The 23,068-nt window shown below is 37.7% G+C and overlaps 1 protein-coding gene and 1 long non-coding RNA gene across 6 annotated transcripts; one reads left to right on the top strand and one right to left on the bottom strand.

Annotated features, from left to right (window-relative positions):
- Positions 1-434: 434 nt before the first annotated feature.
- LOC131101776 (ankyrin repeat and MYND domain-containing protein 2-like) lies at positions 435-14,675 on the top strand. 4 transcript variants are annotated; one of them, XM_058047128.1, is made up of 11 exons: positions 435-474; positions 2,122-2,304; positions 3,159-3,223; positions 7,570-7,708; positions 7,784-7,882; positions 7,971-8,131; positions 9,301-9,515; positions 10,610-10,745; positions 10,866-10,994; positions 12,736-12,859; positions 14,099-14,675. In XM_058047128.1, the coding sequence occupies exons 2-11, from the start codon at positions 2,238-2,240 to the stop codon at positions 14,251-14,253; spliced, it is 1,290 nt and encodes a 429-aa protein (XP_057903111.1). In that variant the 5' UTR covers positions 435-474; positions 2,122-2,237; the 3' UTR covers positions 14,254-14,675. The 4 variants fall into 4 exon arrangements, with proteins under 4 accessions (XP_057903111.1, XP_057903110.1, XP_057903112.1 ...); XM_058047127.1 differs by lacking the exon at positions 435-474 and adding an exon at positions 493-675; XM_058047129.1 differs by lacking the exon at positions 435-474 and having other exon boundaries at positions 1,967-2,304; positions 10,610-10,718.
- A 2,364-nt stretch (positions 14,676-17,039) lies between these two features.
- On the bottom strand, positions 17,040-18,338 carry LOC131102090 (uncharacterized). Of its 2 annotated transcripts, none has more exons than XR_009119400.1 (5): positions 18,196-18,338; positions 17,902-18,120; positions 17,587-17,762; positions 17,324-17,485; positions 17,040-17,245 (listed from the first exon to the last, which is right to left on the bottom strand). It is a non-coding gene; the product is annotated as an uncharacterized LOC131102090 (long non-coding RNA). The 2 variants fall into 2 exon arrangements; XR_009119401.1 differs by having other exon boundaries at positions 17,592-17,762.
- Between the last annotated feature and the right edge of the window lie 4,730 nt (positions 18,339-23,068).

Genomic DNA, 23,068 nt, shown 5'->3' with positions numbered 1-23,068 from the left:
TATAAATATATAATATGTAATAAAATATATAATAATAAAAAATAACCGCACACCTTGCAACCATAACAGGAAGCGAAACCCCCCTTTCCCTCACGGCCACCCCTTCGGGTGGCAACCACTCCCCTATTAATTATTCCGGGATGAATTATGTTCCGGTCACCTAGCACTACAACCTATTATTAGTACAAAAACATGTATATTTGAGCACGTTATGTATATTTTACCCATAAGCATTTGCATTTTTAAGCATAAAATGGCTAAATTTAATAAAATGCAAAAGACATTCAGAACATGTGTTGTATTCTATACTGGTCACTCGATATCAGTAAAGTTACACTGATGATACACACAGGAAGTACTGTACAAATGACGGAAGTTAGCTTAAACAGCTGTGTTTTGATTTGTTTTTTGGCGCAATTAAAGTGCCGCTTCCTGTTTGACCCTCGGCCCCCACTGTAGTTTGGTGGAAACACGGTAACTTTTTAGCCACAAACTAGAGCAAATGTTGAGCAAAAATCGAGAAAGAAATGAATACCAATTTTTTTTATTGGTAAAGTTAGCTTCAAAGTTCTGGCAAATGGCTCTTGTAGCAAAACCAAAGTTATTTGTGTCTACTGTCGCTGTGTTTTGACTTATGACGGATTACATGGCCTGCCATAGACCGGAGCAGTGCAGGTATTGTTTTTATTATTGTCATATACAGTGCTACCTTGTTATAAGAGTGGCCCAACTAACGAGTGTTTTTTTATATTTTTACATATATCTGATGATTTTTTTTTAATTGAGCTGCCAGCTAAAATGGAGTTACAGCTGCTATTGACGGGATGTCAATGTGATGACCGTGTTTTGCTAGCATTAGCATTTAGCATGAAACTAGCTAGGGGAAGATTTTCAACATCTGGGTAAAACATTACGTACATTATAGCGATGTGATTGATCCTATTTATGTTATTTTCATAAAACAACATCAAATGAAAACACAAAACTAATACAGAGCAACCATCAAGCCAGGTTGTGTACCACAGGCTGCATGGTGTTAGCTAGGAGATCCAGGTTTGATTCCCCGCCCGGCATCTCTGTGTGTGTGGGTTTTTTTTTTTGCATTTTCTCCGGGTATAAATATTTACAATTAATATTAATTAATCAAATAAACAAATTTTATTTCGATCTGACACTGTATTTAAAAAAGCATGTTTGTGTCAGTGAGAGAGGTCTCACTCGCTCATATTTTGTATTTGCTGAACATTTGTGGGCGAATTTAAGAGCTAATATGCTAATAATAAACAAAAATACTAATAGAAAAATTTGCTTTCTGATAGTATTGTTTTAAATAATGGCATAAAGTTTGGAATTGATATAATCTTACATAAAATTTGATGTAATTATTGTTGTAGTTGCACATCGAATCGTTTAACACAAAGAGATTTCCCCTACTTACTATAGATAAAAACTTTATATTTATCTGCGATTAAATGTGATTAATTAATTTAAGAGTGGAAATAATGAATTTAAGAGTTAATTGTGGACAAAATGGCATTGATTGCGATCAAATATTTGAATCGATATATGTAGATATATATATATATATATATATATATATATATATATATTCATTCATTTTCTACCGCTTATCCTCACAAAGCTCGTGGGGGTGCTGGAGCCTATCCCAGCTGAGAGGCTGGTGGCCAGCCAATCACAGGACACATATAGACAAACATTCGCACTCACATTCATACCTATGGACAATTTGGAGTCGCCAATTAATTTGTTTTGTTTTAAAAAATTTTTTTTTTGCAGTTTTTGGAATGGGGGAGGAAACTGGAGTACCCGGAGAAAACCAATGCATGCACGGGAGAACATGCAAACTCCATACACACACACATATATATATATAGGGTGATAAGAGTGTAAATGTGACTATAGGGGTGCTATTTAATGGGTAGAGGGCTCTAAAAAACATGTTTATAAAGTTTTTCTATGCTCTAACTATGAAAACTTTCTATCTATAAATGAGGAATCCTACTCTGTGTTAGATTTGGAACCAATGAACCGCCATAAACGAGGGATTACTGTATGGGATTACCCCCTTTTTTGCTAATGGTCCAATCCATCCTTCTCAAGTGCAACCTTGCTTCCTGTACTTCACCCCACCTCTTGAGGATGGTTCTGCTTCGACTTTATTCACCGCTGACTGACCGGAGGAGTCGATCTTATCCAGGAGACAACAAAAGCAAAGAATGGCTGCGCCTCAAAAGGGACAACTGACGGCGTCTGAGAGGAAAATCTTACAAGTCATTGAGGCTGGTGAGTTGTAACCTTTGACCTCACCATGTCATATTTGCTGACACTGTAGTGGATATGAAATGAGTATTGAGGTAAACATGGAACATCATTTTAAGTTAAAACTTGGTCCTGTTTCTTCTCATATTATTATATATTCAAATTATTCGCATCCATTCTTGTAAAATTACTGCAGATTTTTACCTTTTTTTTGCTGTTTTTTTTTGCTTTTTTTGTTGTTTTTTTGTATCAGGCCAAGCAGCTGTCTGTCTAACTTCCTTGTACATTTGTAGTAGAGCTTGTGCTAAATTATCGACTAATAATTTGGCCTATAAATACAAAATATAGGCTAATAATTGACTTCAAAACCTGGCTGGACATAACGAGTCCATCTCTTCAGCAGGTTTTTAAAACCGTTTTTTCCACTGTTGCATCGGGGACATTGCATGGCTGCTTTTCCTTTCATGAGGAACGCTACAGGAGCACGGCAGACATCATACCCATTCCCAATTTTGGAGTTTTTGCCAAGTTTTAAGGTGGTGAAAATGACTTTTGGATTTCAACTAACTCCATATTAATGAGTTACTGCTTATTCCTTGGTGACTTCTTCCACCGTAGAGACGCTAGCATGTTAGCTTCAACGGAACCTGCGGGCCCTCATCCATGCCGGCATGAGGGAGATACAGATATCAACGATATAGCTGATTTTGGTATCGTGCTTAAAGCAAATATGGATATGAATATTGGCAGAAAGTAACATAGCAAAATATGGTCCCAATATTTCATTTTTATGCCAAAATGGCCGATTATATCGGTCAGCCGATATTATCGGACAATCCCTAAATAACAATATAAGAATTTCTATTTTTGCGGTGCAGGTGATGTGCAAGAGGCGGCCCTGCTGCTTGCGTGTGAAGATGTACGAGTCAACTGCTTGGACGAGGTACTGAAATACTGCAGATGATAATATTGATGACAGGCTTGTTTACAATATTTTATGATATTACTTTATATTATTATGTTATATATTACACCAACGAACACAGAAACGGATAGAAAATGTGGCTAAACAGCAACATTTATCACAGCAAGTGACACGGCAAAACAGCCCCAGACCATCACACTACCACCACCATATTTTACCGTTGTTCTGATGTTATTTTTCTGAAATGTGGTGTTACTTCAACGCAAGATGTGATGGGACTCGCACCTTCCCAAAAGTTAAGCTTTTGTCTCATCAGACCACAAAGTGTTTTCCCAAAGGTCTTGGGGATCATCAAGATGTTTTCTGGCAAAATTGAGACAAGCCTTAATGTTCCAGACCATCACACTACCACCACCATATTTTACTGTTGCTCTGATGGTACACACGCCTTCCAAAAAAATCACCTTTTGTCATCATCAAGATGTTTTCTGGCAAAATTGAGACAAGCCTTAATGTTCCAGACCATCACACTACCACCACCATATTTTACTGTTGCTTTGATGTTACACACACCTTCCAAAAAAATCACCTTTTGTCATCATCAAGATGTTTTCTGGCAAAATTGAGGCAAGCCTTAATGTTCCAGACCATCACACTACCACCATCATATTTTACTGTTGCTCTGATAGTACACACACCTTCCACAAAAATCACCTTTTGTCATCATCAAGATGTTTTCTGGCAAAATTCAGACAAGCCTTAATGTTCCAGACCATCACACTACCACCACCATATTTTACTGTTGCTCTGATGGTACACACACCTTCCAAAAAAAGCACACCCTTTGTCATCATCAAGATCTTTTCTGGCAAAATTAAAACAAGCCTGAATGTTCCAGACCATCACACTACCACCACCATATTTTACTGTTGCTCTGATAGTACACACACCTTCTAAAAAAAATCACCTTTTGTCATCATCAAGATATTTCTGGCAAAATTGAGACAAGCCTTAATGTTCCAGACCATCACACTACCACCGCCATATTTTACTGTTGCTCTGATGGTACACACGCCTTCCAAAAAAAATCACCTTTTGTCATCATCAAGATATTTCTGGCAAAATTGAGACAAGCCTTAATGTTCCAGACCATCACACTACCACCACCATATTTTACTGTTGCTCTGATAGTACACACACCTTCTAAAAAAATCACCTTTTGTCATCATCAAGATCTTTTCTGGCAAAATTAAAACAAGCCTGAATGTTCCAGACCATCACACTACCACCACCATATGTTACTGTTGCTTTGATGGTACACACACCTTCCAAAAAAATACCTTTTGTCATCATCAAGATATTTCTGGCAAAATTGAGGCAAGCCTTAATGTTCCAGACCATCACACTACCACCACCATATTTTACTGTTGCTCTGATGGTACACACACCTAAAAAAAATCACCTTTTGTCATCATCAAGATCTTTTCTGGCAAAATTAAAAGAAGCCTGAATGTTCCAGACCATCACACTACCACCACCATATTTTACTGTTGCTTTGATGGTACACACACCTTCCAAAAAAATACCTTTTGTCATCATCAAGATATTTCTGGCAAAATTGAGGCAAGCCTTAATGTTCCAGACCATCACACTACCACCACCATATTTTACTGTTGCTCTGATGGTACACACACCTTTCAAAAAATCACCTTTTGTCATCATCAAGATGTTTTCTGGCAAAATTGAGGCAAGCCTTAATGTTCCAGACCATCACACTACCACCACCATATTTTACTGTTGCTTTGATGGTACACACACCTTCTAAAAAAATCACCTTTTGTCATCATCAAGATCTTTTCTGGCAAAATTAAAACAAGCCTGAATGTTCCAGACCATCACACTACCACCACCATATGTTACTGTTGCTTTGATGGTACACACACCTTCCAAAAAAATACCTTTTGTCATCATCAAGATATTTCTGGCAAAATTGAGGCAAGCCTTAATGTTCCAGACCATCACACTACCACCACCATATTTTACTGTTGCTCTGATAGTACACACACCTTCTAAAAAAATCACCTTTTGTCATCATCAAGATCTTTTCTGGCAAAATTAAAACAAGCCTGAATGTTCCAGACATCACACTACCACCGCCATATTTTACTGTTGCTCTGATGGTACACGTTTTTGCCCGGTGTCTTTCTTATGGTGGAGTCATGAACACTGACCTTAACTGAGGCAAGTGAGGCCTGCACTTCTTTGCATGTTGTTGTGGGGCCTTTTGCGACCTCTTGGATGAGTCATAGCTGCGCTCTTGGGGTCATTTTGGTTGGCCGGCTACTCCTGGGAAGGTTCACCACTTTTCCATGTTTTCACCATTTGTGCATAATGGCTCTCACTGTGGTTTGCTGGAGTCCCAAAGCTTTAGAAAATGACTTTATAACCTTTTCCACACTGATAGATCTCAATGATTTTTTTTCTGGTTGTGACAACAGGAGGGAAATCACTTTTTCACATAGTTAAATAATAAAAAGTTTCATGTAAAAACTGCATTTTAGATATTAAACACTCACCAAAATAAGAAATCAGCTGCATGGTAACACTACTATTAATACTAATATTATAATAAACTAGTAAAAATGAATAAATCAAACAATGCCAGGATTTCTGATGCAGTATATGTTTTAGTATGAACTGTAAAATACATAAAAATGACACTTGTAGTCTTGCAGTTTATTGAGTTATTTATATTTATTGATCATAACACTGATAGTTATTGCTGTTTCATCAAGTAATCCCACTCAGGATGAATAAAGACGGAAATGAAACCATTTTTAGGACTCCAGAATGAATATTCAGGTGATATTTTTTTCTCTAACTGTTTGCCAAGGAACAAAAGTCATGATGTTGGACAGTTATGTCAGCCGAGCATGTGTTATCCATTGTGATGGAGACATATGGAGACGACCGATGAGAGCTTTCAGATAATAGAGCACCGCCACTACATGGCGCTCACCTGCTCCTTCAAACCGTCACAGTCAGGTGACACAACTTCACACATACAAACACCCGAGAATACTACATGAAGGAAGGCTTGGTCATGGCTGCACTTTTTGGTAGCCATTAATTACATGGCCGGTGTCGTTAGATACTGAGATCACTCCATTTATGGTAATGGTAATGGTTTAATTTCATTTGAACATGCATCAGATTACAATTGAATGCATCCCATAATCAGTTCACAGTTCCACATGTCCAAAAGGAGTAGGAAGAAGCAACGCTTATTAAATCCTACCCCTGCATCTGGTACTTTTACAATCAGTAACTGTTACATTTGTTCACTTCCTGCTTTCCTACTATAATTTAGGTTTTTATTTATTTGTTTTTTTTAAATTTTCATTTTTATCCTAATATAATTTCAGTTTGTTTTTTTAAAAAAATATATTTTTTTTAAATGCATTTTTTTTAAATTAAAATGAATGTTTTTATTCTAAACCCCTCATTTAAGACTGAATGTCTAAATTGAGAAGAAAAGGCGATAACATGAGGGGAGACTTATGGACCAGAAAAGGTTGCAATTTAGAATATTTTAATTTTAATTTTAAGTTTAATTTTAATTTTAATTTATTTTAATTTTAGTCACATACCAAAGTACGAGGTGATATTTGCCCATTCTAAAAATTGTATTAAACAAGAAAAATAAAGTCAAAAAATTTGTGATTTTACAAGAATAAGTACAAAATATTAGGAGTCAGCATATCAACAATTAAATCCAAACCTTTTTTCAAAATTCAACCCCTTCAGTACCCGCCATTTTAGACAATTTTGGCTGATTTCAGCACACAGAATATTTTGTTCTATTGCTATATAAACATGGACCCTACCAAAACACAGATTAGAGTCTCGTATTTCATCATTAAAAAAAAGTTAGTGGCAAAATCTCCATGCTGAGCTCATCTCGAATGCACAAATGACTTAAAACTGCTCTAAATTTACATATAATATACAATATAAGGCATTCAGAAGATGCATTCAAATACATGATATGTAGTAGGTGTCAGCAATGTTACATTGGTGAGACAGGAAGTATGCAGTACACAAAACTCCCGATGTTATGTCTTATTTATGTCTTAAATGGTTCATTTTTTAAATTATGTCAACTATATTATGTAATAGGAGTCTAAATGTGTCTATAGGGGTGTTATTTCATGTCTAGAGGACTCTAATACTGTTAAAAATTGTATTTATAGAAGGTGGTGAACATGTTTTCTATGCTATATACCAAATGTATTGTTTTGTATTGTTAATTAAAATGTACTGCACTTCAATGTTTGTTTTTTTTTTTGCCTGTTTGCCATCAGGATGGGATGACTCCACTGATGCATGCGGCCTATAAGGGCAAAGCCGAAATGTGTCGTCTTCTGCTGCAGCACGGTGCTGATGTCAACTGCAACCAGCACCAGCATGGATACACCGCTCTCATGTTTGCGGGATTATCAGGTAAAAAAAAAAAAAAAAAAAGCGACCATCCCAATACTGCAGAGAAATGAACGAATTACTCTTATCACCTCGCAGGTAAGACAGACATCACCTCCATGATGCTGGACGCCGGTGCAGACACGGACATGGTGAACTCTGTGGGTCGCACCGCTGCTCAGATGGCGGCTTTTGTGGGTGAGACAGACAAGCCTGGATAGTCGAGTGTCATCGGGAAGGAAAAAGCCACCCGTGTACCGTCTTTTTCTTTTTTTTTTTTTTTCAGGCCAGCACGACTGCGTGACAGTTATCAACAATTTCTTTTCACGGGCAAGACTGGAATACTACACCAGACCTCAGGGGCTGGAGAGAGAGCCTAAACTGCCTCCGGGGCTGGCAGGACCGCTGCACAAAATCATTATGACAACCAACCTCAATCCAGTCAAGGTGAAGCTTCTTCATGCAACAGCAACTCCGTACAAATCCCACTCCCCCAAAAATTACAGATTTTTAAAAATTTAATATTTCAATGCTATGCTAATAAAATATTTCCATTCATATTAAATATCTTATCTAATAAAAATAATCTAAATATTGCCATCATAATATTACCAGTTTATTCTTAATATTTTATTTTATATTTTTCTCTTAATATTTTAAATTTAATCTTGTAAAATTACAGCTTTTTTCCCACTATTGTTAGCATGTTAATGTTGGCGTTGCTAGCTTGCTAGCTTGAGCATGATAGCTTTTTTTTGTTGCAATTTTCAGGAATAGGAAAAAATATGAAAACAGACACTGAGTGCTATTATGCTAGGTGTTAGCATGCTAGGTGTTAGCATGTTCACTTGCTAACAATTATACTAAAATTGTTAGAATTTTCAGAAGTAAGTACTTACACAAACATTTAACGATATTATGCTGGGTGTTAGCATGCTCGGTGTTAGCATGCTAATGTTGGCATTGTTAGCTTGCTAGCTTGAGCATGCTAGCTTTTTTTGTGTGGAAATTTTCAGGAATAGGAAAAAATCTGAAAACAGACACTTAGTGCTATTATGCTAGGTGTTAGCATGCTAGGTGTTAGCATGTTCACATGCTAACAATTATACTAAAATTTTTAGAATTTTCAGAAGTAAGTACTAATACAAACACTTAGCGCTATTATGCTAGGTGTTAACGTGCTGATATTAGCATGCTAACATTTTTAGCATTCTTTAAGTCTTTCAAACCTTTCCATGGTCTTTTTTTTGTTTTGACTTTATTCTTCGAAAATGGCCGCCGAGTTTTCTATTTTTGCTGTTGTGTTTTGTTTTCTTATTAAATTATGATTGTAGAATGTGCCACGGGCCTACAAAAAGGTCCCCGGACCTCAATTTGACACCCTTGCAGTAATGTAACTTAGCCCTTCCAACACTACAAGCATCATACTCACAGAACAAGCATCATGATGTAAAGATATGTACATTTCCACATCATCCATGTACACCTCACACATGTGATGATAAAAGCCTCAGGTTTAAGAGGTGAATACTACAATGTGAAAAAACATTGCAGTGACATGAATGTAACGTTGGTGCACATGACGGATTGATTCAACCTGCCGTCTGATCTGCCAGATAGTCATGCTGGTGAGGGAGAACCCCGTCCTGGTGGATGTTGTTGCCCTGGAGAAGTGTTACCAGGTGATGGACCTGCTGTGTGAGCAGTGCGTGAAGCAGCAAGACATGAACGAAGTCTTGGCCATGAAGATGCATTACATCAGCTGCGTGCTGCAGAAGTGCGTGAGCTTCCTGCAGAAACAAGACGACAAGTTGGATGCGCTGGTGAAGAGGTGAAATGCTGTTAGGACACTGAAAGTGGAAGTAACTGACAGATTAAAATACAGGAATCAGGAACTCTCTTACGGGGCATTGCTAGCAAGTGAACAGAGGAGCAGAGCTTGGGGAAGGGCAGAGAGCTTTGATTGCTTACAGCCACATCCATATAAGGAAGTCCGCCCACTGTGACATCACAAAGGGGCGGTTTTACCATGCCCTCTGAGTGTTTTGTACCATCCCAAACTTTTTTCAAGGATCACTTCCAAATGTGCAAACCTCATTATCTGAAACTTTGGCATGGTTTAACACCAGAATACAACATTATAACTCCTTTATAGGTCAGAAAAATGGAATAAGCATAATAGGTCCCCTTTAACTACATTTTCTAATATTCGATATTTCGATATTTTTATTTTTTGTTTGTTTCTCATAATATTACAACTTATTTAACACAACAAAATATTTTTCCCTTATTTCTTTTCATTTTAGCTGTTGCTTTTATAATCACATTTTCCAACTATTTCTTCTTGCTCATAATTATGACTTTATTTTCACAATATTTGGAATTTATTCTTTTAATATTCCAAAATATTTTCCACAGCCTGCTTTCAAAAACCTTAGATTTTATAAAATTTGGTTTCTCATAATATTCAAAAATAAAATATTTGTGCTAGTAAAATTAATTTATTTTTCCCTCATAATTTAATGACACAATATAATAGTAATCTAAATAGTGGTAAAACTACAGCAACTTTAGGCTGATAATATAATGATTTTTTTCCCCCTAATAATTTAAATCACATAAAATGATGACTTAAAAATGTACTTTTTGTCATATGAGTAAAACTTTTTCCTCATAATATTTACTTATATTAATATAAAATTAATATATTACTTATATTAATTAAATAGTATTATATTAATTTATATGCTGTTTTCCTAAAACTAGATCTTGCAGGCTGAAAGAGTATGTGCTCCGCTGATATGCATATAACGTATAGTATAGTATATTAAATATATATACTCATAAGTGTGAGCCTCCCTGCTGTATACAGTGTACTGTGTATTGACCTTGATATTTGTATCTTGTGTCAACGTTGGGCCCCAGCCTACTGAGGGGGCGAGATAGCGATGGCTTCCCACAGTACCAGGAGAAGTTCATCCGAGACTGCATCAGGAAGTTCCCGTACTGTGAGACCACACTTCTTCAGGAGCTGGTGAGGACCATTGCGCCGGTAGAGATTGTAAGTGAAGAAGCAAGCGGTGTGTATGTTTCACCAAGAACAAGGGAGGCTAGTGTTGGAAGTACAGTTCAAAGGTGGTATTATTATTTTTTATTATTGACTGAGGTGTTTGCGTCTCAGGGCAACGACCCGACAGCGTTCTCGGTCTTGTCTCAAGCACTGACCGGTCAGATGGCGTTTGTGGATGCTGACTACTGCGCCACGTGTGGAGAACGGGGCGCTGACAAGCGGTGCTCCCTCTGTAAGGCTGTGAGTATTTCATTGTAGTACATCCGCCATGTACTGTACGTGCTCCAAACTCATCACTCACACACAATCCATGCACGTACAGTAAGATGCCCATTTAGCTCAAAAAAGCATCATGAATCTGTTCCAGACCCAAATAAGCTTTGATTCTTCCTACTCCTTTTGGTGTCTTTTGTGGAACTGCTAATTGTGTTATGTGATGTATTCCAATGTAACTTGAACGCATCTTCAAATACAATCAAACCATTACCAAGTACGCTAACCCTTGGTTGTCCAAAGTGGGGCCAGAGGGCCATTTACAACACGCTGCTTTCTTTTATTGGTTTGCAGCATATTCTAAAAATATCATTGAAGCAAAAAAAAATCAGCAATGAATATTATGGGAATGAAGTCATATTATTATTGGAATCAAATAATAATCAGTCAAATTTTATGAGAAACTAACAAAACAAAATAAAGTTATACATTTTGCTAAATGAGGTTGCCAATAGAGTTCTAATATTATGAGAATAAAGTCAAAATATTATGAGAATAAAGTCATATTATGGTAATAAAGTCATAGAAATTGTTGGGAATAAAGTTATAATGTTATGGAAATAAAGTCTAAATATTATGGGAATAAAGTCAAAACATTATGGGAATATAGTCAAAATATTATGGGAATAAAGTCAACATATTGTGGGAATAAAGTTATAATATTATGGAAATAAAGTCTAAATATTATGGGAAGAAAGTCAGAATTGTATGGCAATAATGTAATAATAATATGGGAAGAAAGTCCTAATCTTATGGGAATAACATCATAATATTATAGCAATAAAGTCAAAATATTAAAGGATTAAAGTTAAAATAATTTGGGAATAAAGTAATAATAAATAAATAAAGTAATTATGTTATTTTTGGAATTCAGGAGTGTTTCTCACCTTCATCATCAATATGCTGCCGCTTTCTTATTGGAATCAAATAATAATCAGTCAAATTTTATGAGAAACTAACAAAACAAAATAAAGTTATACATTTTGCTAAATGAGGTTGCAGATAGAGTTCTAATATTATGGGAATAAAGTCAAAATATTATGAGAATAAAGTCATATTATGGTAATAAAGTCATAGAAATTGTTGGGAATAAAGTTATAATATTATGGAAATAAAATCTAAATATTATGGGAATAAAGTCTAAATATTATGGGAATAAAGTCAAAATATTATGGGAATAAAGTTAACATATTGTGGGAATAAAGTCAAAATATTATGGGAATAAAGTCTAAATATTATGGGAATAAAGTAAAAAATATTATGGGAATAAAGTTAACATATTGTGGGAATAAAGTCAAAATATTATGGGAAGAAAGTCAGAATATTATGGGAAGAAAGTCCTAATCTTATGGGAATAACATCATAATATTCTAGTAATAAAGTCAAAATATTAAAGGATTAAAGTTCAAATAATTTGTGAATAAAGTAATAATAAATAAATAAAGTAATTATGTTATTTTTGGAATTCAGGAGTGTTTCTCACCTTCATCATCAAAATGCTGCCGCTTTCTTTGGCTCCATTTTCTCATGGCAAAACAAGAAGGTGGTGTTCGTTGGATATTTAGGTAGTATTTGCATACTTTCTTCACCCATGCAGCAAAAAGACAAAAGAGAAAGCCCGACTTGAGTCTTTGAATTGTTGGCAAATAGAAATGGGCTAAAGACGTGTTAGCGCCGTGTGACGTGACCTTGTGACTTTGTCTTGAAGGTGACTTACTGCAGTCTGGCATGCCAAAAGCTGCACTGGTTCACCCATAAAAAGATGTGCAGGGCGATACAGGAGCAGAACGCAGACCTGGAAAGAGACGCCCCACGACTGAAAGAACTGAAAGGTGCGTCGCCTCACTCACATCATCTCATTACATCATCAAATTACATCATCATTACATCATTATTACTTGTATAGTATACGCATCTCCTTTCACGTCAAGTCATGATGTCACCTCTTTTTTTCTCTCTTCATGTATTGACTTTATTCTCATTCGATTACAGCACTTTTTTTTCTCAATATTTTTGCTTTTTTTCATTTTTTTAAATTTACATATATCACATTTATGTACATTTTCTTCTCATAATTATGAGCACTTTGTCAAGTCAAGTCATGATGTCACCTCTTTTTTTTCTCTCTTCATGTATCGATTTTGTTCTCATTCAATTACAGCACTTTTTTTCCTCACAATTTTTACTTTTTTCATTTTTATTACATATATCATATTTATGTACATTTTCTTCTCATAATTATGAACACTTTGTCAAGTCAAGTCATGTTGTCACCTCGTTTTTTTCTTTTCATGTATTGACTTTATTCTCATTCAATTACAGCACTTTTTTCTCACTATTTTTGCTTTTTTCACATTTTTTTATTACATATATCACATTTATGTACATTTTCTTCTCATAATTATGAACACTTTGTCAAGTCAAGTCATGATGTCACTTCTTTTTTTTCTCTCTTCATGTATTGACTTTATTCTCATTAAATTACAACTTTTTTCTCACTATTTTTGCTTTTTTCAATTTTTTAAAATTACATATATCACATTTATGTACATTTTCTTCTCATAATTATGAGCACTTTGTCAAGTCAAGTCATGATGTCACCTTTTTTTTTTCTCTTCCTGTATTGACTTTATTGTCATTCAATTACAGCACTTTTTTCTCACTATTTTTGCTTTTTTAAAACAAATTTGATTATATATATCACATTTATGTACATTTTCTTCTCATAATTATGAACACTTTGTCAAGTCATGTCATGATGTCACCTCTTTTTTTATTCTCATTCAATTACAGCAATTTTTTTCCTCACTATTTTTGCTTTTGTTTCATTTTTTATTACATATATCACATGTATGTACATTTTCTTCTCATAATTATGAGCACTTTGGGAACCCTTGTCATAATGTAACATATTTGTGTGTATAGTTGAACTTAAATGGTTGTATTATAGTGCCTTTATCACTTCCTCTATGGTTGCCATGACACTCAAATGTCACTCCAAACTGTCCACATTTAGACAGACAATCTTCTCTGAGGTCCCACTCTCTAAGTAAAGATTTGAACTTTTTTAGATGACGAGAGCGACCTGGTGATGGAGACGGCCAACTTTCTGCAGGAGTTGTGTCTGCGGGCCGAGGAGAAGGTGGCTGCTGCCGGGGGCTGCCCTGGAGAGCTGCTGGTCTGCCCGTCAGTGCCCACGGAGGGACCATCCGGCCCTCAAAACTGAACCATGTCCCACAAGACATAAGACACAAACCATCTACAGTAGGTATAGAGCTTTTCAGATATTGGAACGTCCCCACAGACCAACACAGGCTGCGTCTCAGTCTTTTGAGCGCATGAGTACGTTCAAACTGAGAAGTTCTGCAAAATCCGGTACGGTAACCCCTCATTTATGGCGGTAAATTGATTCCACACCCAACCATGATAAGTGAATATACACCAATAAATGGAATATTTTGTAGTTAGAGCTTAGAAAAACTAACATTATTAGAGCCCTCTAGACATAAAATAACACCCCTATATTGACATTTAAGACTTGTGATGGTGTGTGTTTCTGTAAATGTGAACCCCCCTGATGTTCAGAGGTGAGTTTTATAATATTGTGCCTGTTGTGAGAGCATTCAAACCTGCATTAAAAGCCGTTTGTTCGGGCCGTCAAAGTCTGGTGCTTGTGTGTCTCACCCAACATTACAGTAACATTACTGATTATTGACATCTAATTTGACATCTAAAAGTCATGTGGCGTCCAATCATCACAGTTGGCATATATTGTGGTGAGTGGAAGGTTTTATTTGACACTATTTTTCATTAGCTTAATTTTAATTAATTTTATTAATTACATTACATTAATTCAATTGAATTAATGTAATTGTATTTAATTAATTGCATTAAATTAATTCAATTGAATTAATGTAATTTTATTTAATTAATTACATTAAATTAATTCAATTGAATTAATGTAATTTAATTAATTTAGCTAATTAATTTAATTAACTAATTAATTAATTTACCCATTACGTAGCGTGCAGTGGCACCGAGACCTAGCAGCATAAGTCAGGCTTCAGTAGAGTGGGAGTTACTGTTTAAACTTCATTGTAGAGACTTTTCAAGTGTATCCGCTTGGGGGCGCCAGAGATTGATATTCTTTATCTGCCCACCTATCAGAGAATATGAAGTTATCATAATAACAATACTTGTCTGCTAAAATTGTATATTGTATATCAGCTACAGTGACTAATACATGCATGTTTGTTTACATTTCAGGTCTGTGATGGGATACAATGCAGTTACCTTATCACATCAATGGATTTGTAAATAATTGGATAGAGTCTGGGGCTGCACGGTGGTCGAGTGGGAGAGCTGAGTTCAATTCCACCCTGGAGTTTGCATGTTCTCTCCGGGTACTCCGGTTTCCTCCCACATTCCAAAAACATGCTAGGTTAATTGGCCACTCTAAATTGTCCATAGGTATGAATGTGCCCTGTGATTGGCTGGCCACCAGTCCAGGCTGTACCCCCCCTCTCGCCCGAAGACAGCTGGGATAGGCTCCAGCACCCCCGCGATCCTTGTAAGGCTAAGCGGTAGAAAATGAATGATACTCAATCTCATGCTTCCATTTATCACAGCAAATCTTCCAGGTCCTGAATCAGCAAAACAGCCCCAGACCATCACACTACCACCACCATATTTTGATGTTTGCTATGAAGTTGTCTCGTCTTGGGGATCATCAAGATATTTTCTGGCCTTAATGTTCTCTTTGTTCAGTTGTGGTTTTGGTCTTGGAACTCTGCCATGCAGGCCGTTTTTGCCCGGTGTCTTTCTTATGGTGGAGTCACGAACACTGACCTTAACTGGATGTTGTTGTGGGGTCTTTTGTGACCTCTTAGATGGGTCATTGCTGCGCTTTTGGGGTGATTTTGGTTGGCTGGTCACTCATGGGAAGTTTCACCACTTTTCCACTTTTTCACCAAATGTGGATAATGGCTCTCACTGTGGTTAGCTAGAGTCCCAAAATCAATACACATCACTGGGACTCACCTATTTCAACGACAAAGCTAAAAAAGAACCTCTAACAATGTTTTATCGTTTAGGTGCTGTGTTTCTTATGGTGGAGTCATGGCAACACTGACTTTAAGTGGATGTTGTTGTGGGGTCTTTTGTGACCTCTTAGATGGATCATCGCTGTGATTTTGGGGTGATTTTGGTTGGCCGGCCACTCCTGGGAAGTTTCACCACTTTTCCACATTTTCACCAATTGTGGATAATGGCTCTCACTGTGGTTAGCTGGAGTCCCAAAATCAATGCACGTCACTGGGACACGCGTATTTCGACGACGAAACCCTGTAAAAAAGAACCTCTAACAACATTTTATCGTTTAGGTGCTGTGTTTCTTATGGTGGAGTCATGGCAACACTGACCTTAACTGGATGTTGTTGTGGGGTCTTTTGTGACCTCTTAGATTGGTCATCGCTGTGATTTTGAGGTGATTTTGGTTGGCCGGTCACTCCTGGGAAGGTTCACCACTTTTCCACGTTTTCAACCAAATGTGGATAATGGCTCTCACTGTGGTTAGCTGGAGTCCTAAAATCAATGCACGACAAAACCCTGTAAAAAAGAACCTCTAACTACGTTTTATCTTTTAGGTGCTGTCTTTCTTATGGTGGAGTCATGGCAACACTGACCTTAACTGGATGTTGTTGTGGGGTCTTTTGTGACCTCTCAGATGGGAGAGCTCAGAGAGGCTGCGTTCTTGGGGTGATTTTGGTTGGCCGGCCTCTCCTGGGAAGGTTCAGCACTTTTCCACGTTTTCTCCAAATGTGGATAATGGCTCTCACTGTGGTTAGCTGGAGTCCCAAAACTTTAGAGGGGGATATCGATCAATGCATGTCTCTTGGACACACCTAATTTGACGACGAAAACATGTAATAAAGAACCTCTAACAACGTTTTATCGTTTAGGTGCTGTCTTTCTTATGGTGGAGTCATGGCAAGACTGACCTTAGCTGGATGTTGTTGTGGGGTCTTTTGTGACCTCTCAGATGGGTCATCGCTGTGATTTTGGGGTGATTTTGGTTGGTCAGCCACTCCTGGGAAGTGGGTTCACCACTTCCACGTTCCACGTTTTCTCCAAATGTGGATAATGGCTCTCACTGTGGTTAGCTGGAGTCCTAAAGTCAATGCACGTCACTGGGACACACGTATTTCGACGACAAAACCCTGTAAAAAAAGAACCTCTAACAACATTTGATCATTTAGGTGCTGTCTTTCTTATGGTGGAGTCATGGCAACACTGACCTTAACTGGATGTTGTTGTGGGGTCTTTTGTGACCTCTTAGATGGGTCATCGCTGTGATTTTGGGGTGATTTTGGTTGGCCGGCCACTCCTGGGAAGTTTCACCACTTTTCCACATTTTCACCAATTGTGGATAATGGCTCTCACTGTGGTTAGCTGGAGTCCTAAAATCAATGCACGACAAAACCCTGTAAAAAAGAACCTCTAACTACGTTTTATCTTTTAGGTGCTGTCTTTCTAATGGTGGAGTCATGGCAACACTGACCTTACCTGGATGTTGTTGTGGGGTCTTTTGTGACCTCTCAGATGGGAGAGCTCAGAGAGGCTGCGCTCTTGGGGTGATTTTGGTTGGCCGGCCTCTCCTGGGAAGGTTCAGCACTTTTCCACGTTTTCTCCAAATGTGGATAATGGCTCTCACTGTGGTTAGCTGGAGTCCCAAAACTTTAGAGGGGGATATCGATCAATGCATGTCTCTTGGACACACCTAATTTGACGACGAAAACATGTAATAAAGAACCTCTAACAACGTTTTATCGTTTAGGTGCTGTCTTTCTTATGGTGGAGTCATGGCAAGACTGACCTTAGCTGGATGTTGTTGTGGGGTCTTTGGTGACCTCTCAGATGGGTCATCGCTGTGATTTTGGGGTGATTTTGGTTGGTCGGCCACTCCTGGGAAGTGGGTTCACCACTTCCACGTTCCACGTTTTCACCAAATGTGGATAATGACTCTCACTGTGGTTAGCTGGAGTCCTAAAGTCAATGCACGTCACTGGGACACACCTATTTCGACGATGAAACCCTGTAAAAAAGAACCTCTAACAACGTTTTATCGTTTAGGTGCTGTCTTTCTTATGGTGGAGTCACGAATACTGACCTTAACTGGATGTTGTTGTGGGGTCTTTTGTGACCTCTTAGATTGGTCATCGCTGTGATTTTGGGGTGATTTCGGTTGGCCGGCCACTCCTGGGAAGTTTCACCACTTTTCCACATTTTCACCAATTGTGGATAATGGCTCTCACTGTGGTTAGCTGGAGTCCTAAAGTCAATGCACGTCACTGGGACACACGTATTTCGACGACAAAACCCTGTAAAAAAGAACCTCTAACAACGTTTTATCGTTCAGGTGCTGTCTTTCTTATGGTGGAGTCACGAACACTGACCTTACCTGGATGTTGTTGTGGGGTCTTTTGTGACCTCTCAGATGGGAGAGCTCAGAGAGGCTGCGCTCTTGGGGCGATTTTGGTTGGCCGGCCTCTCCTGGGAAGGTTCACCACTTTTCCACGTTTTCACCAAATGTGGATAATGGCTCTCACTGTGGTTAGCTGGAGTCCCAAAACCTTAGAGGGGGATATCGATCAATGCACACCTATTTAGACGATAAAACCCTGTAAAAAAAGAACCTCGAACAACGTTTTATCGTTTACGTGCTGTCTTTCCAGGCTGCCAACCGTCTCCCCAGTCGTCTCAAATGTTTTCCGGGATGTTCAAGGATCTGAAATTCCCTGACGAATGAATGAAAAATCAAGTGTACCACGGACAAAAGATGAATGTAAGGACGAAAGGTTACAAGAGAAGAGAAGTCTTGCCTGCATTTATTAGCACACAATGAACGTCCTTCGGCGATGCCTTGGATTTCTATAGAAGCCGCTCTTCCCGACGACATTGTTCCCCATCTTCCCCAGCTCATGCTTCCATGGGAGCGCGCTGACCCTTGTCACTTGGGGTCCTTCATATCGCTCATAGGCACAAGCGTTGTCACGGCGCCTGTCAATAGAGTCATAACTCATGCCCCAGTCGTCTCGTTCCCGTCCTATTATTCCCCGGCTTCTCATCATACTCACGACTGCTTCAAGCGTGGAGTTCCATTTCAAATTTCCGAGATTTTGTGAGATGTAAAAATCAGCAAATATTCTGTCGGCTCAAATGACTTTGAGTCCTCAGGTCCTCCCCCCCCACCACCACCACCACCACCACCACCAGACACCATTATGTACACTTTCTCAGTGATGACGGAATGTGACAAATAGAGCATTTTTTGGGGGTAATTGGAGATCATTTTTTAGGGCGAAATGGAGAATTGACTCCCTCGCCTCTGTGCGACGGGCAATGGCGTAAAGTGAGCGTCAGAGAGGCCTGGGAAAGCAGAGTAAGGCGACACCCCGGGTCACCTTTGGGCAACGTTTCGGCAGGATGAAGGCGGAAAGGGGCTTTGTCTGTGTACTTTATGATATGGATAACGGTCACACACACACCGGCATCACCTTTTTGCCGGCATCGTGAGCAACAAATTGAAGGCGTAATCACCTTGGCGATGTTCGGATTTAATTGGAGAACCCATACCAGCATTTACATCAATAGAATATTGTGTACTTAGAACATAGAAAACCCATTTAGGACCTTTTAAATAAGGTTAACATTATTAGAGCCCTCTAGACAAAAAATAACACCCCTATAGTTATATTACCCAATACAGTAGACATGATTAAGACATAAATAAAACCTGTACTAGTGTGTATTGCTACCAATTACCTTGATGCGGGTTACAACCGCAACAATAATCCATGTTAGAAATGATCCGGTCTGGTGCTTGTGTGTCTCACCCAACATTACAGTAATACTGACACCCAGTCGTCTTCAGTGTAGAATCCTACATATCATTATGTCTGCTTATGTTTGCTAACACACATAACACATTATGTGTGTTAGCAAGCTAAGAAGATGCTAACAAGGATGTTTTTTTTAATTTAAAAAAAACATTAAAACTAGCTAACTTACCAATTAGCTTTAGCTTCCTGTTTGCATGTGTTAGCAAGCTAAGAAGATGCTAACAAGGATGTTTTTTTATTTAGAAAAAAACATTAAAACTAGCTAACTTACCAATTAGCTTTAGCTTCCTGTTTGCATGTGTTAGCAAGCTAAGAAGATGCTAACAAGGATGTTTTTTTTATTTAAAAAAAAAACATTAAAACTACCTAACTTACCAATTAGCTTTAGCTTCCTGTTTGCATGTGTTAGCAAGCTAAGAAGATGCTAACAAGGATGTTTTTTTTATTTAAAAAAAACATTAAAACTAGCTAACTTACCAATTAGCTTTAGCTTCCTGATTGCATGTGTTAGCAAGCTAAGAAGATGCTAACAAGGATGTTTTTTTTATTTAAAAAAAAACATTAAAACTAGCTAACTTACCAATTAGCTTTAGCTTCCTGTTTGCATGTGTTAGCAAACTAAGAAGATGCTAACAAGGATGTTTTTTTTATTTTAAAAAAACATTAAAACTAGCTAACTTACCAATTAGCTTTAGCTTCCTGTTTGCATGTGTTAGCAAGCTAAGAAGATGCTAACAAGGATGTTTTTTTTATTAAAAAAAAACATTAAAACTAGCTAACTTACCAATTAGCTTCAGCTTCCTGTTTGCATGTGTTAGCAAGCTAAGAAGATGCTAACAAGGATGTTTTTTTATTAAAAAAAAACATTAAAACTAGCTAACTTACCAATTAGCTTCAGCTTCCTGTTTGCATGTGTTAGCAAGCTAAGAAGATGCTAACAAGGATGTTTTTTTTATTTAAAAAAAAACATTAAAACTAGCTAACTTACCAATTAGCTTTAGCTTCCTGTTTGCATGTGTTAGCAAGCTAAGAAGATGCTAACAAGGATGTTTTTTTTATTTAAAAAAAAAAACATTAAAACTACCTAACTTACCAATTAGCTTTAGCTTCCTGTTTGCATGTGTTAGCAAACTAAGAAGATGCTAACAAGGATGTTTTTTTGATTTTAAAAAAACATTAAAACTAGCTAACTTACCAATTAGCTTCAGCTTCCTGTTTGCATGTGTTAGCAAGCTAAGAAGATGCTAACAAGGATGTTTTTTTTATTAAAAAAAAACATTAAAACTAGCTAACTTACCAATTAGCTTTAGCTTCCTGTTTGCATGTGTTAGCAAGCTAAGAAGATGCTAACAAGGATGTTTTTTTTATTTTAAAAAAAAACATTAAAACTACCTAACTTACCAATTAGCTTTAGCTTCCTGTTTGCATGTGTTAGCAAGCTTAGCAATCCTTGTTAGCAAGAAGATGCTAACAAGGATGTTTTTTGATTAAAAAAAACCCCATTAAGATCAGTATCACCTGCACAGTAACCCCATTGTACACAAACTGAGGAAAAATATGCTAACTGAGGCATACGCTAACTGAGGTGCAACTGTATTTGATTGACTAGTATTTTTTGCACATTGTTTATATATTTTTAAATACCACTTCCTGCGTCATTTCATAAGTATGAAATTGAATTTCATTGATTGAATAAAGGATCATCTTATTTTGCTACTCCGTGTTCCTTGCTAAGTCCCGTGGGCATCATTAGTGTTTTAAGTGTAATTTAAGAGCACGCAGAAGGATGAGCTCATCGTTAGCGACAAGGCTATCGCTTGCACTCGGAGTTCTGTGCATGGCCACCTAATACCTGAGCAGGAACAAACAGCGCTGTTGTTTTGTCGTCTTGTCTGCAGGGGTAGCGGGTGCATTACAATATGTCAGCCTCGTGGATAGGAAACCCTGTATCCTTAATGGCAGCTGCTGTGGACCGCCTCGGCCTCGGCCTCGTCGTGACTTCTAAAGCTGCTTCCTTGTTGATCATCAGTGGCCATGGTGCTCCATCACGCACTTCAATGAAAGATTAGGAAGGGAATCTGCTAAATAATATAAATATTAGAAGGTACAGTAATCCTTGGCAATGTTGGCTTTGGGTTTGGCTTTGGACACCCGGGTGCAAGAGGTCTTGTACGATGTCAAAGACCCGGCGCCCCCAGGTTTACTGGCACCGTGGTACATTAGAACATGGTACATTTGGTACATTTGGTACATTAGGTACATGATACATTTGGTACATGGTACATTTGGTACATGACACATTTGGTACCTGGTACATTAGGTACATGGTACATTTGGTACATGATACATTTGGTGCCTGGTACATGGTACATTAGGTACATGGTACATTAGGTACATGATACATTTGGTGCCTGGTACATTAGGCACATGGTACATTTGGTACATGATATATTTGGTGCCTGGTACATGGTACATTAGGTACATGATACATTTGGTACATTAGGTACATGGTACATTTGGTACATGATACATTTGGTGCCTGGTATATGCTACATTAGGTACATGGTACATAAGGTACATGGTACATAAGGTACATGGTACATTTGGTACATGATACATTTGGTGCCTGGTACATTTGGTACATTAGGTACATGGTACATTTGGTACATGATACATTAGGTACATGGTACATTTGGTACTTGGTACATGGTACATTTGGTACATGGTACATTAGGTACATGATACATTTGGTGCCTGGTACATTTGGTACATTAGGTACATGGTACATTTGGTACATGATACATTTGGTGCCTGGTACATTAGGTACATGGTACATTTGGTACTTGGTACATTAGGTACATGATACATTTGGTGCCTGGTGCATTTAGGTACATGGTACATTTGGCACCAGGTACATGGTACATTAGGTACATGATACATTTGGTGCCTGGTACATTTGGTACATTAGGTACATGGTACATTTGGTGCCTGGTACATTAGGTACATGGTACATTATGTACATGGTACATGATACATTTGGTGCCTGGTACTTGGTACATTAGGTACATGTTACATTTGGTGCCTGGTACATGGTACATTTGGTACTTGGTACATTTGGTACATTATACATTTGGTGCCTGG

Source organism: Doryrhamphus excisus, chromosome 14 (genome assembly GCF_030265055.1).
Source record: "Doryrhamphus excisus isolate RoL2022-K1 chromosome 14, RoL_Dexc_1.0, whole genome shotgun sequence".
NCBI classification, from domain to species: domain Eukaryota; kingdom Metazoa; phylum Chordata; class Actinopteri; order Syngnathiformes; family Syngnathidae; genus Doryrhamphus; species Doryrhamphus excisus.
This window is presented reverse-complemented; position numbering and strand designations above follow the sequence as displayed.

Bases quoted from the DNA above. Each gene is read 5' to 3' on its own strand.
- LOC131101776 (XM_058047128.1), top strand. From the start codon at position 2,238: ATGGCTGCGCCTCAAAAGGGACAACTGACGGCGTCTGAGAGGAAAATC. The intron at 7,709-7,783 runs GTAAAAAAAAAA...ATCACCTCGCAG, and splicing joins CATGTTTGCGGGATTATCAG to GTAAGACAGACATCACCTCC. The intron at 7,883-7,970 runs GTGAGACAGACA...TTTTTTTTTCAG, and splicing joins TCAGATGGCGGCTTTTGTGG to GCCAGCACGACTGCGTGACA.